This window comes from Sapajus apella, unplaced genomic scaffold, assembly GCF_009761245.1.
Source record: "Sapajus apella isolate SASKATOON/1434 unplaced genomic scaffold, GSC_monkey_1.0 scaffold14, whole genome shotgun sequence".
Lineage (NCBI taxonomy): Eukaryota > Metazoa > Chordata > Mammalia > Primates > Cebidae > Sapajus > Sapajus apella.
The window spans coordinates 3752637-3766315 of NW_022436954.1; the positions used below are offsets into that span (position 1 = coordinate 3752637).

A 13679-nucleotide genomic window follows, 5' to 3' on the forward strand; every position below is an offset into this window, starting at 1 on the left:
CCCTTCGTCTCCTAGGAAGGGAGACAGACTGTGACCAAGTCACAATCCTCAGCTGTAATTCTACTACTTTCTCTCCAGTGTAAGACAGCATATTCTGGAAAAGAGAGAAACTCAGATTGTGAGAGAATGGGATAGATGCTATTCAAGGGATGCCCTAAGCTCAAATCTCAGATTCATAACCTACTAGCTGAGTGACCTTAGACAAATGAAAGCTTCCCATTCTCCAGTTTCCCCAGAGTAAAGTCAGGATAATTAAATGCCCTTCTAAGATTGCTGGAAAGGACAATAGGAACAGCAAAGCTGAGATACTTGGCTGCAGCAGCAGCAGCTGTAGTAACTACGGATTACTTAAGCTACAGCAGCATGTCACGACACTTCTCTCTATATGAGCACCCAGCTTAGACTCCAGCCTAAAGAAGGTGCTCAATGAGTGTGTTGAACAAAACAATCCAGCAAAGGGAATAGAAACCCCTCCCTCCAAATGCTAGAATACAAGGCAGAATTCAATTAAATGCAGAAAGACCCAGGCAAAATACTACAGAAGGCTAGGAAGGAGAGACTGCATCTAGTTAGCAAAGGCCCTCTAGGCTGTGAGCCCTGTTAGGGGAGAAAACAGCATCTGAAGTTATTGCTGACTTCTATGGCTGTATTTCCAGTGCAGAGCATACAGCAAGTGCTCAATAGTTACCTTTTGCATAAGTGCATGTGGTGGGATTTGACACTATTCTTGGAGGATGGACAGAATTTAGACAGATGGAGATGGGGCAGAGTAAGAGTTAGTAAAGTATATTTGTCTTTTTCAAGCAAATAACATCTGGAGGGCAAGGCTCACGATTTATTCATCTTTGCCTCCCTACAGCATTTTAGTGTTTTGTTTTGGTTTGGTTTATTTTTGAGATGGAGTCTCTCTGTTGCCCAGGCTAGAGTGCAGTGGAACCATCTCAGCTTACTGCAACCTCTGCCTCCTAGGTGCAAGAAAATCTCCTGCCTCAGCCTATCAAGTAGCTGGGATTTCAGGCACTGACCATCATGCCTGGATAATTTTTGTATTTTTAGTAGAGACAGGGTTTCACCATATTGGCCATGCTGGTCGCAAACTCCTGACCTCAAGCAGTCTGCCCACCTTGGGCTCCTAATGTGCTGGGATTGCAGGTGTGAGCCACTGTGCCTGACCCCTACAGCATTTGAGTGTAATGCCTGGCACAGTAAAACCTTGATTATTTTATTTATTTATTTATTTATTTATTTAGAGACCGAATCCTGCTCTGTCTCCAGGCTGGAGTACAATGGTGCGGTCTTGGCTCACTGCAACCTTCGCAGTGCAACCCAGGTTCTAGTGATTCTCCCACCTCGGCCTCCCAAGTAGCTGGAATTACAGGTGTGTGCCACCACTCCCGGCTAATTTGTGTGTGTGTGTGTATATTTTTAGGGAGACACCCTGTCGTCCAGGCTGGTCTCAAACTCCTGACCTCAAGTGATCCGCCTGCCTCAGCCTCCCAGAGTGATGGGATTATAGGTGTGAGCCACTGCACCCAACCAAACCTCGATAATTTGACTTAAATTTAACTGACCCAAGACTTATTTATTTATTGAGACAGGGTTTTTCACTTCTCTTGCCCAGGCTAGAGTGCAATGAAAGCTATTGGCTCACTGCAACTGCCACCTCCCAGGTTTAAGTGATTCTCCTGCCTCAGCCTCCCAAGTAGCTGGGATTAGAGGCATGAACCACCATGCCCAGCTAATTTTTGTATTTTTGGTAGAGACAGCGTTTTACTGTTGGCCAGGCTGGTCTCGAACTCCTGACCTCAGGTGATCCTCCTGACTTGGCCTTCCAAAGTGCTGGGACTACAGGCGTGAGCCACTGTGCCTGGCCCTTATGTTGATTTAAAGAATGTCAAGACATCAGTTAATAAGGTTGCTATGTTAGAGAAAAAATTTTTAAAATGTGTCAAGACAATAGTGTTTTGGAAATTGAGACAAAAGGCCAGGTACAGTGGCTCAACCTGTAATCCCAGCACTTTGGGAAGCTGAGGCAGGAGGCTTACTTGAGCCCAGGAGTTTAAGACCAGCCTGGTCAAAATGGAGAAACTCTGTCTCTACAAAATATGCAAAAATTAGCCAGGCATGATGGTGCACCTGTGGTCTCTTTAGACAACCAGAGGAGAGCCAAAGTGTGTCTGGGCAGCCAAACAGAACCCAGTGATACCAACAGGCACCTTTGCCGTGGACCTGTCAGCATGGGCGGTGATATTCCTTAGCATGCCAGAGGGAGGGACAGAGTGGAGAAAAGGGCATTTTCCAAGGCTGAGGACTGGCAAGGCAGGAACAGCAGAGAATCAAGGGGTGGGGGATTCCAGGCTGCTGGAAGCTACTGGAATTGGCTGGGAGCCACTGAACCAGGCAAAGTGGGCAGAGTGGTCAGTGGAGGGAAACAGACCGTCAGAGAGGGCACTTCAGAGTCTGAGTTCTTGAATTCTCTCTAATATAGCCCCTAATGATGGTGACAGGGGATTGAGCTGCTTCTTCGGGTTTTGGTATTATGTCCCACGGGCATCTTGTGAAAACGCCAGCATTACTGCACAGGGAGCACCTGAGAGATCACAGGGCATCGGCGTTTTCTGTGAGTCATTGGCTTTCCATCCGGAGCTACATCAGGAGATTCGATGAGTTTTGTTGGTTATCAAGGTTCTACCTCTTAAGTATGGCCTCAGAATTAGTGGCCCAGGTATCCAGAAGCCAACATCAGAATCTAAGGCCTTGCAATGTCAAGGGGTGGAGGGTGTGTTATCTCTAGAAGTCCTTATGTCTCCACAAGGATAGGGAGAATGGGCGAGAGAAGACCCTCCTCTCTGTCATCTCCAGATAGCATGTGTAGATTAGAAATCTCATTGTCATCTTGGGTGCTTGGAAACACACCTATGTTTGAAAGAATGAGCGTAAAATAGGCTGGGCGCGGTGGCTCACGCCTGTAATCCTAGCACTTTGGGAGGCCGAGGTGGGTAGATCACCTGAGGTCAGGAGTTCAAGACCAGCCTGGCCATCATGGTGAAACCCCATCTTTAAAAAAAAAAAAGAATGAGCATAAAATAGAGAACTATCACTTGGGTCAGGGGCAACCTCTGGGGGAAGTGAGGCTAGAGGAGGCTCTGATGGGATATGGCAAAATACTCAGACCTTGCCAGTTTTCCACTTTTGCAAAGACTGACCAACATCCAAGACTTACAGGCCCCCTCACGACGTGAGAGACTCATTCAAGCACTGAGCTTACACACACATGCACACACACACTCTCACTTGCCACAGCCACCCCAAATGGGGAAGGGCAAAGGGAGGCCCTCTGTTCCCCTTAACCTAGAGGGCAAGGGCTAGTGACTCAGGCCTGGCTGGCACTCCAATGGGCAGCTCCGTCTTAGCTTCCCCTTCTGCTGTGGAGCTAACAACTGCCCCTGCCTTTGTTCCTTCAATTCTCAAGCTCCCTGACTCAGCCTCATTCCCGAACTTCCCAGCAGGGGACAAAGCCCTTGTCGTGGGGTGGTGTGGGGGCTATAGCAGTGAGGGGAATCTGGGGGAAAGCGGTGGAGCCAGAGTTCTGGTCCTTTCCCCAGTCTCAACCTTCAGGGTCTCGCTAGTCCAGCGGTCACCTCTAGGCTCCTTACCAACTTGCTCCAGTTTCTCTCAGAGGCCTGGCTGATGGGGTGGAAATGGTTAACTAGAACCTTCCTCCCAGCTGGGCAAAGTCTGACACCTGGTGGCCAAGGTGAGGAATGGCCAGAGGCCTCTTTTCAAGTCTTCCCGGAACTGCTCCAGAGCCTGGAGGGCCACACTAAGGTGACTAGAGGACATGACCAGAGGAGGTAACCAGAGGAGGTGACTAGAAGAGGAGGTGTGGAGGGTGGTGGGGTCAGGACAGAGGACAACAGTGGCAGAAAAACTCAGAGACCCCTTCCTTCCCCTCAAGCTCAGGCACCCAAAAGCACCCTAGACCACAGAACCTGAACCAGGAGAAGAAGGGGCATCTGGGAGGGCAGTGAGGTACTCGGAAGGGCTGCCTGAAAGAATTCTGGCCCACAGGGTGAGGAATGCGGCCCAGGGAGTATGAGTATGTTGGGGGCCGGGGCAGGGGGGTAGTCTGGCTGCCCGGAATCTCCTGAGTGGGACTGATTTCCAGCTCAGGATGGGTGGCAGGGCCTGAGAGCCTGAGGAAGAAGGGTGCTAGGGAGAAGGAAGAAGAGCTGGATCCACCCCACAGCCCACTGGGCCCCAGACAGCTGCTCCCATCTCTCCATCTGCCTCCACCAAACCAGCTCCACCTGGCTCTCCCCAACAAACCTCATGGTGAGCTAGGGGAAGGGAAGGGGCTCGTGGGGAGCTCGGGTGCAGTGCTGAGGCCCCCATCCTGCCACATTGTCTGAGATAAATCAGACCTAATCCCCATTCCCTTGAGAGCAGTCATCGTGGGCCTCAGCCCCTGGGAAGGTGCTGGGTTCCTTTTTCAGTTCTTTTCTCTCCTGGACTCCCCAGGACTCTGGCCTTGACCCTGAAGCAAGGGCCTTGGGTATTATTACCAGGCTGAGGTGCAAAGGCCACTCCTACTCGTCTCATCACCAGCCTCTGGGTGTCAGGGCTGACACAAGGGTCTCAGGACACTCCCCCAGAGAGAGAGAACTCAGCACCCAACCAAGACTTCTGGCCTGACCATCCAGCCTGAAGCCTGAACAGGCTCCAGGACAGCAGTTTAGGGAATGACACCAGAAAACTGCCTGAGTAGGGGAAGGGGCTTTGGCAAGAAAGTACAGAAGGTAGAAGGGGTAGGAGAGCAAAGAAGGAAAAGACCTGGGGATGGGCAGGCCAAGCTCCAGCCTCATCCAGGTGCTGAGTTAGGGGATGCCAGCTGGACAGGGATGGTTCCAAAATCCCTGGGTGCCAACTCTTCCCTAGGGGCTCAAGTTCACTGCCATCTACGAGAGAACGGCAATGCTGCCTGTGGAGAGTTCCCTCAACACCAAGCCCGAAAGCCAGGCATAGGGTGCCTGCACTTGAGCTGACCACTCTTGACTTTTTTTCTCAGGTCTGGGAGGAGCTGAAGCCTGAGGGAGACATCATCCAGGTTGGGTGGGGGCCTGGGCCAGGCGAAGCTGGGGAAGCTGATGGAGATGGCCCAGCCAACATCCACAGAGCAGCAGCTCAGGATATGAGAGGCTGCCCAAGGAGAAAAGGCAAGAGGCCCAGGCGGCAGTAGGAGCTGCTGTGGCTGCCTGGGAGCACATCCCATTTCACGCTCCCTGGGCGGTGGCAGGGCCTCACGGCTATCAGCTTTCAGGGGTGGGAGGGACTAGGAATGAGGAGGGGTCTGCCACACCCATGGCTCCCTATTCCCTCAGGCTTGGTGGCCTAGGGAGGTGGGTGCCACACACTTCTGGAAACAGCCCAGGAGCCCTGGCTGAGGCCCTCTGGGGAGGGGGTAGTCAATCCTGAAGAGCATAGGTGCCATCCCTCCCTAGCGTGCTCAGCGCCTGACCCAGACTCAGCACCTAGGCCCTTCCAAGCCCTGGTAGAGAGAGCCTCCCTGCTTCCATCCTCAACTCCACAGGGACACTGTCTCCCTGAATGTGGGCTGCACTTAGTCCACAAGGCAGATGGGGGGATGAGACCAGGCCCAGCCCAAACAAGACAGCAGAAAGGGCCCTCTAGCTCCATGCAGTGCCCCCACAAGATCTCTCCTCCACCAAACCTCCTGCAGGAAACCAATGGGGAGAGCCAGGCAGGAAGTGGACCCTGAAGACATGGCCTGCTCCTCTGCCTCCTCTTTGGTGATCTCCTCTCCAGAGCAGCTTCCCCTCTTGTTCCCACCTGTACCAGGGGCTTAGCCCTCTTCCAGTGCAGAGCACCCAGACCCCAGAGCAGGGCAAGGAGGAGGGAGAGGCCTCTGAGCAGTCAGCAGCCCAAGAGTCTGTGTCCCACCCTCCCGGTATCCCTTGAAGAACCGGATGGGATCTCAGGAGAGTGATTAGAGCTGGGTTGGTCCCTGTGCTGGTTCCCATACTCCCACTGGCCAGTACTTTTGCCTGCTGCCAGGAAGTTGGTGAGGGGGAGGCAACAGTATGGGTGAGTCAGTGATGACAGGAGCCCAAGGGACAAAGGTCATGGGTGGAGAATTGAGAGACATTGTTTACAGCAGTCCACCTCCTCCAGGAGGCCTTCCAATGCTAATCATCCCTGTAGTCCTAACCAATCTCTGACCCACCCTTTCCCTCTTCTGGTAGGAATTATAGCCTCTCTTTTACAACCGTGCATCCGTCTGCCTTGTAAGACTGTGAGCTCCTGGGGCACAAGAGAAACTAGTTTGATTGGGGCCCTACAATGCCTGTGACTATCAGCAGTGATAATCATTTAGCTATACTTCCTACTTTCAAAAACTTTGTGACATCTATTTTAATTGAGTTAATATGTGGGAAAGTGCTTAGAACAGAACTTGGCACACGGTACGTGCAATATGAGTGTTAGGTTTATTGTTAATATTTTATTCTCAGACTCACATGATTGTGAGAGACAGGGCAGATTTTGCCAAAGAACTAACTGGGCATCCAAACACATTGTGATGGGGGGAGCAGACCCTTGCTCTGCCTTCCTACTCAGTATGGAATCTTCCTGACTGATGGGGCGGGCCGCGGAGGACTTGGGACCCCAGGAGAGGCAAAAAGGCAAACGCTTACGCGGACTAAGAATGGGCAGCGTCTTTGGGCACAGACTGTGAGAAAGGAGGTTTCAGAGCCCTTGGGATTCTTCAGCCAGGTCTCCCGGGGCCGGTGGGGGTTGGGTGGGAGCAGGGAAGGGGCCTGGATTAGCCCAAACTCTCTTCAGACCTCCAGACCTGCCCCCACAGCGCTGGGCGAGCCAAAGGACCGAGTGAAGGCTCCAGCTGGGCTCTGGGGAGTTACAAACTGGCCACGGGGATTAGCGAAGCTGAAAAGAACATTTGCCTAGGAAGGGAAAACGGGAAGTGAGAGGCTGAGGATAACTCTCTTCAAGTCTCTCGGGACCCACAGCAGACCAATGGGGGCCGGGGGAGGTGGTAAAGTCGGGGCATCCTGACAGGTCCCCCACCCGAGCCTGCCCCTCCTCCCATGGCCCGCAGCTGCGGCGCTGCCCCGCCCCTCACCCTGTACTGTCTGCCATTGGCTAGAGCCAGGGTCCCGCCCCACAGAGGCGGCCTGCCATTGGGTGAAGTCTTCGCTGTTTGCGTGCTTGTGGGGGTGGGGGAGGTATCCCTCCCTGGACCCCAGCGATTTCCTCTCTCGGCTTGTCTGGGTCATCTCGTCTGCCCGCCGCTGGCCTGGCCCCGTCTGTCTCTCTCAGCAGCTGTCTTTTTCGCGCCCACTGGCCGGTCTCTCCTCTTCCCCGCAGTCGCCGCCTTCTCTGCCTGCTTGGGTGGCCGCCATGGGCCGGAAGCGGCTCATCACTGACTCCTACCCGGTTGTGAAGAGGAGGGAGGGGCCCGCTGGGCACAGCAAGGGGGAGCTGGCACCCGAGCTAGGTCTCTGAGGTGTGAGGGAGGCAGGAGGAGTGGACACGGAGGGGCCTAGAGGACGTGGGTGGAGGGGGCAGATGGAAGGGGAAGGGTGGCATGTCCATCCCTCCCAACACCAGGTCTAGCTGCGGGACGGCAGAGGCAAAGGGGTGGTAAGGAAGGCTGGGAACATGGCATGGCTGGGAGGCGAGGGACAGGAGACTGAGGCCAGCCACGCACTGAGGAGCAGCTGTCATTGCAGGGGAGGAGCCCCAGCCCCCCGACGAGGACGAGGCGGAGCTGCAGCTGCTGAGGCAGTTTGACCTGGCCTGGGAGTATGGGCCCTGCACCGGTGAGAACCCGTTCACCCAGCTTCACGGAGGCACCTCTCCCAGCAGGTCCCGTCACCCACGTCTCTGAAGCCACCCAAGCGCCCGTGTGACTGTGACCCTCGGGCACGGTCTCCCCCACAACACACACATTCTCCAGCTCAGACTCTACCCCACCTGCCACGAGGCTCCAGAGTCTTCTTCCCACCCTGGCAGGGATCACACGGCTGCAGCGCTGGTGTCGGGCCAAGCAGCTGGGCTTGGAGCCTCCCCCAGAGGTGTGGCAGGTGCTGAAGACCCACCCTGGAGACCCCCGCTTCCAGTGCAGGTCAGAGACAGGCCGGGAGGGCTTTCAGGGAAGCCAGGGCCTTCTCCAGGCACCACCATCCTGCTGCCCTGACCTGAGGGAAAAATGGATGCAGGGTTGCAGGGCCTTGCTGAGTAGGCAAGAAGGTTCTACAAGGTGCCTGGCTCAGAAGGACATGTTGCTGTAATAATTCTTTTTTTTTTTTTTTTTTTTGAGACAGAGTTTCGCTCTCGTTACCCAGGCTGGAGTGCAATGGCGCGATCTCGGCTCACCGCAACCTCCGCCTCCTGGGTTCAGGCAATTCTCCTGCCTCAGCCTCCTGAGTAGCTGGGATTACAGGCACGCGCCACCATGCCCAGCTAATTTTTTGTATTTTTAGTAGAGACGGGGTTTCACCATGTTGACCAGGATGGTCTTGATCTCTTGACCTTGTGATCCACCCGCCTCGGCCTCCCAAAGTGCTGGGATTACAGGCTTGAGCCACCGCACCCGGCAATAATTCTTACCTGTATGAGCTAGTGGGGGGCAAAGATACACACCCAGGACCCAAGGAACTATCTATTTAGAACTGAGGGGTTTCCCAAGGACTATGGGCATGGCCAAGAATGAGCTGGTGAAATCAGATCCAGGGACTCAACTGATTCTCATTCTCATTCATTCTCTCTCTCTCTTTCTCTCTCTCTCTCTCTCTCTTTCTGGGGTATCCCTCCCTCCTACCCCGTCTTCCACAGCCTCTGGCATCTCTATCCCCTATGAGGCCTAGGACCTCCTGCCCTTGGCTCTCCTGCTCACCACCCAAGAACCTCAGGACAGAAGCGCGAGTCCACTGCTCCTACTCAGCTCAGCCCCGCTGTGGAGGAACCCTTGGCAGGTGGAACCTGAAGGTGTTCGAGGCTCAGCTCCTCCATCTAACCTGCAGGCTTCCAGAGCCCCCTGGGAGAGCCAGCACAGCTGAAGCAAAGCGGTCCTAGATGGAGAGCAGTCTTGGGGAAAAGGACCTGGCCATTGCCTTCCAATACCTGCTGCCTGCCTCCCTGACCCATGGTGTGGCAAATTAGGCACAGCCAGACATGGACAGTTGATCCATGAGGCAAAGATGCTGTCCCACTAAGGCTAAGAATCTGAGAGCAGGACTGGCTGAGCTCCGAGGGCAAGGGGTTCACTAATGCTTATCAATAAAGAACACTGAGCCTGGAATCCTGACCTTCAGTCCTTTACTGTGGCCCTGCTTTGACTCGTAGTCCCCAGCAACTTAGGAGACGGTGGAGCCATCACCACATCGCTTTTCCTTCAAGAAAGTCCTAGGCCTGAGAGGGAGGAGACATATACCTTAAGAGACAGATCAAGTCTTTCCAGAGCCGAGCAACCTCTGGTGCCCCCTGGTGGCCCACAGGGAAACTACTCTTGACTCACCTTCCCCAAACAGCTGGGGAAAACCTCCCTGACTGGCCAGAGACCTGGCTTGCTAAGCGGTGCCCACCTCACGAACACGGACGCTTTGCTAGAGAAGGACCCATGGGGCCCATGGCTCATAAAGCCAAAACATATCTATACATTCCCAGTAAGCACCTCAGCTTCCCACATCGGGGGCCACCTTGATCCAAAGAAGGGCTGAGAAGGGTCTCAACTTGCAGGACCTGCTCAGACATGGCTATCATCTAAGGGGCTTTGGTAAGAAACTGATGGTGCTGGGGGATGGAGGAGAACTGGCTGGAGCCAGAAACAATGCTCAGGGGACCCCGGTCAGGGGATGACACAGAGAGTAGAGTCAATAACTGCTTCTAGTACTGTAGCCCTCCATCCTGGGGGCAGATGGAGGCAGCACTAGTAACTTCTTGGAAACAGGCCTATAGAGCAGATAAGCAGCCTTTGTAGCCCCTGTCTTACTGAGCACTGATCGTGTCTTGGGTACTTTAAATGTATTATCTCTAATCCTCCTAAAAAAAAACCTTCCAGATAGGTTTTATGGAGAGGGAAACTGAAACTAAGTAAAGTTGCCCAAAAGTACACAGCAGGCAAGAGGCAGGGCATGACTTGGGGCCACTGCATTAAGCTCTTCCAGCCAATAAATGACAGAGTCAAGCTTATGTTTCGAAAACATTATTCTGTTGGTGGAAAACAGATTGTGGAGTTGGGGAAAACAGAGATAGGAAAACCACTCAGGAGGCTACTGAAGTCGGCCTCGCGAGAGATGAGGGTGATCTGGCCCAGTGTGGGGAGGTGGGCTGCTCAGAAGTGGCCAGATGCTCTCTGTATTTTGAAGGAATAGCTGACTGGTCGACTGTGAGATTTAAGAGGGAGGAGCCAAGGATAACTCCAAAGGTTTTCGTTTGGGCGACTGGAAGGACAGAGGTCTCATTACTAAGATGGGAAAACTTGTGGGAAGGGTGGGGCAGGAATCTGGATCTCCATTTTAGACTTGCCGAAGTATCGGTGCCACTTCCAAGGGGACATGAGATGTAGGCAATGGATATGTTAGTCTCGGATTCTGAGGCATTCTAGATTTAAAATACAAACCTGGGAATCTTTTAGATGGCCTTGAAAGCTGCAACAGTGGATGAGATGCCCTGAGTGAGTAGAGAGAGATGAAGTGCTCTGAGAGATCCAGTAGGGAGGGAACCTGAGGCTACAGGAAATGAGGAGGCAGTTATGTGAGTGAGGTCTTTGTGACGGTGAGGAGGGCCAGAAACCAGGACATGGGAAGAGGGTGGCCTTCAGTAGACACATGCACTGTGACAGGAAGGGAGGCAGAGAATGTGGGAGGAGTTGTAGGTAGGGGGATAATTTGGGGATGGGAATATTCAAGAATCAGATGTTTACTAAGAACCTGGCACTGCTGGGAGGGCTCTGATGTTTACTAAGTGCCTATCCATGCCATCTGCTGTGCTAAATGCTGCACAAATGTTATCTAGTTGAATCCTCAGAACAACCTCATTAGGGAAGTATTATCATGTTTTACAGATAAGGAAACCAAGGCTGAGAGGAAAAGTGCCTTGCTCAATCAGCAAACACCAGGGCCTGAATTCACCCCACACCTGCACTCCAGATGTTGTAGGATAAGAATGTTTTTGAGGAGATAAGGACTACACATGTGGAAAGTTAGAAAACCATGTAATACGAGTGCTTTCCCAAGGCAACCTAGGAATGGCAGAGACAATTGTCTGAGTTCTCAGAAAGAAGAGAGCACCACGGGTGACAAGGACTGCCACCTCCCCCCAACTGCATTGATATCACCCCTGCCGTACCTCATCTGCACCTAGCCCCTTCTAATCAGGGGTCCCTGCTTCTCGCCTTCCCACCTTTCCACTGCAGGGGACAGCGCCATGGGGAATGTTCTTAGTGGTTTCTTTCACCAATTTTGCATTCTACTCTGTATGTCTGGAGTAGTTGTACTTCCTTTTTGACAGAGTCTCGCTCTGTCGCCCAGGCTGGAGTGCAGTGGCATGACCTTGGCTCACTGCAACCTCTGCCTCCTGGGTTAAAGCAATTCTCATGCCTCAGCTGGGATTACAGGTGCCCACTACCACGCCTGGCTAATTTTTGTATTTTTGGTAGAGATGGGGTTTCATCATGTTGGCCAGGCTGGTCTCAAACTCCTGACCTCAAGTAATTCACCCGCCCCAGCCTCCCAAAGTGCTGCAATTATAGGCGTGAGCCATCGCGTCCGGCTTGGAGTAGTTGTATTAACATAAATGTAGGTGAAATTATTTATAATTAAGTAAATGAAGTCTCCAGGAAGATGCGCCATGTGTGGTCTATGGCTGCTTTCAAGTACCCCTGAAACATCTACCACCTCATTCAGTTTGAACAGCACTTCAGAAATACAAAAAGCAAACACACACACACACGCACACGCACGCACACGCACACGCACACACACACACACACACCACACACACCAGGGGAGAGAGAGAGAAGAGAGAGAGAGAGAGAGTGGTGCAATCATGGCTCACTGCAGCCTCAAACTCCCAGGCTCAAGCCATCCTCCTGCCTTGGTCTACCAAGCAGCTGGGACTACAGGCACATGTCATTCACAGCTAATCAAAAATATTTTTTTTCTGTTTTTAGAGATAGTCTCACTATGTTGCCCAGGCTGGTCTCAAACCCCTGAGGCCAAGCAATCCTTCTGCCTTGGCTTCCTAAAGTGCTGGGATGACAGGGGTGAACTGCCACACCCAGCCAGAGAACAGTGTTCCAGACTGAGGGAATGGGCTGAACAAAGGCAAGCAGGAGGGAATGATGTGTGTGCCACGGGCTAGGTATGCAGAGCTGTGAAATATATACCACTCCCTCTGTGAAAACCACAGAGGTTTGCACATAAAATCAGAAAAAAATAGCATTTAAGTGCTTACTGGGTCACCAAAACCCTAGAAATGAGTATAGAACTTTTTTTTTTTTTTTTTTGAGACAAAGTCTCGCTTTGTTACCCAGGCTGGAGTGCAGTGGTGCGATCTCAGCTCACCATGCTGGTGAAACTCTGTCTCTACTAAAAATACAAAAATAAGCTGGGTGTGGTGGCACGCACCTGTAATCTCAGCTACTCAGGAGGCTGAGGCAGGAGAATCGCTTGATCCCGGAAGGCACAGGTTGCAGTGAGCAGAGATCATGCCACTGTAGTCCAGCCTGGGTAACAGAGTGAGACTCCATCTCAAAAAAAATTTTTTAAAAGGCCAGGCGTGGTGACTCACACCTGTAATCCTAGCACTTTGGGAGGCCAAGGCAGGTGGATCACTTGAGGTCAGGAGTTCAAAACCAGCCTGGCCAACATGGTGAACCCGTCTCTTAAAAAAAAAAAAAAAAAAAAAAAACACTTAAAGAGGAAACTCCAGCACAGACCAGTTAAGTAGCTGCCCAGGTCACAAGGTCACACAGCATATAAGAGTCAGAGTTAGGGTTTGATCCTAGAGTCCCTGTATTCTTAATCATGTAGGATTAAGTGAGGCAGGCTGGGGCCAAAAAAAAAAGAAAAAAAAAAGGCTCTTGGGCCTGAGGCTAAGGAGTCTGGACTTCATATATAGTGATGAGAGCACCTGAAGGTTTCTGAGCAGGAGAGAGGTAGCAGTAATCATCCTGGAAATTATGTCTAGCTAGGTATGAGAGAGACTAGATGGAGAAGAAACAGCAGGCAAGGTGACCAAGCAAGAAGCTATTAAATATTCAAGACATGGGGTACTGAGATGCTAGATTAGCAGACAGAATAGAAAGGACAAAGAACTCTAAGAGATGTTGCAAAGGAAGCTGGCAAAACTTGCATTTGGGAAGGGAAGAATGGGGAGGAGGTGTCAAATATGACTCAGGTTTTGAGTTTGGGTGGGTGAGAGAACGCTGATGCCATGGGAAGAAAAATGGAAACTGGGAGGGGGAAGACAGGCTTAATTCTCTACATGTTTGGTTTGAGATGACGACAGGACACCCAAATGGAAACATCTGGTAGGAAATGGAAAGAGAGGTCAAGTCCAGCAGAGACGTAAGGGGAGGGGCAGTATCCAGGGGACAAGGAAATCACTTGCACAGAACTGACCTATGTGCACGGATG

General features: G+C 52.2%; 1 protein-coding gene across 2 annotated transcripts; it reads left to right on the plus strand.

The window, feature by feature from the left end:
* The first annotated feature begins 7199 nt into the window (after window positions 1-7199).
* On the plus strand, window positions 7200-9340 carry POLD4 (DNA polymerase delta 4, accessory subunit). 2 transcript variants are annotated; one of them, XM_032282691.1, is made up of 4 exons: window positions 7200-7534; window positions 7770-7859; window positions 8053-8164; window positions 8875-9340. In XM_032282691.1, exons 1-4 carry the CDS (start codon window positions 7438-7440, stop codon window positions 8897-8899), a joined length of 324 nt encoding a protein of 107 aa, XP_032138582.1. In that variant the 5' UTR covers window positions 7200-7437; the 3' UTR covers window positions 8900-9340. The 2 variants fall into 2 exon arrangements, with proteins under 2 accessions (XP_032138582.1, XP_032138581.1); XM_032282690.1 differs by lacking the exon at window positions 8053-8164 and having other exon boundaries at window positions 7292-7534.
* The last annotated feature ends 4339 nt before the right edge of the window (window positions 9341-13679 follow it).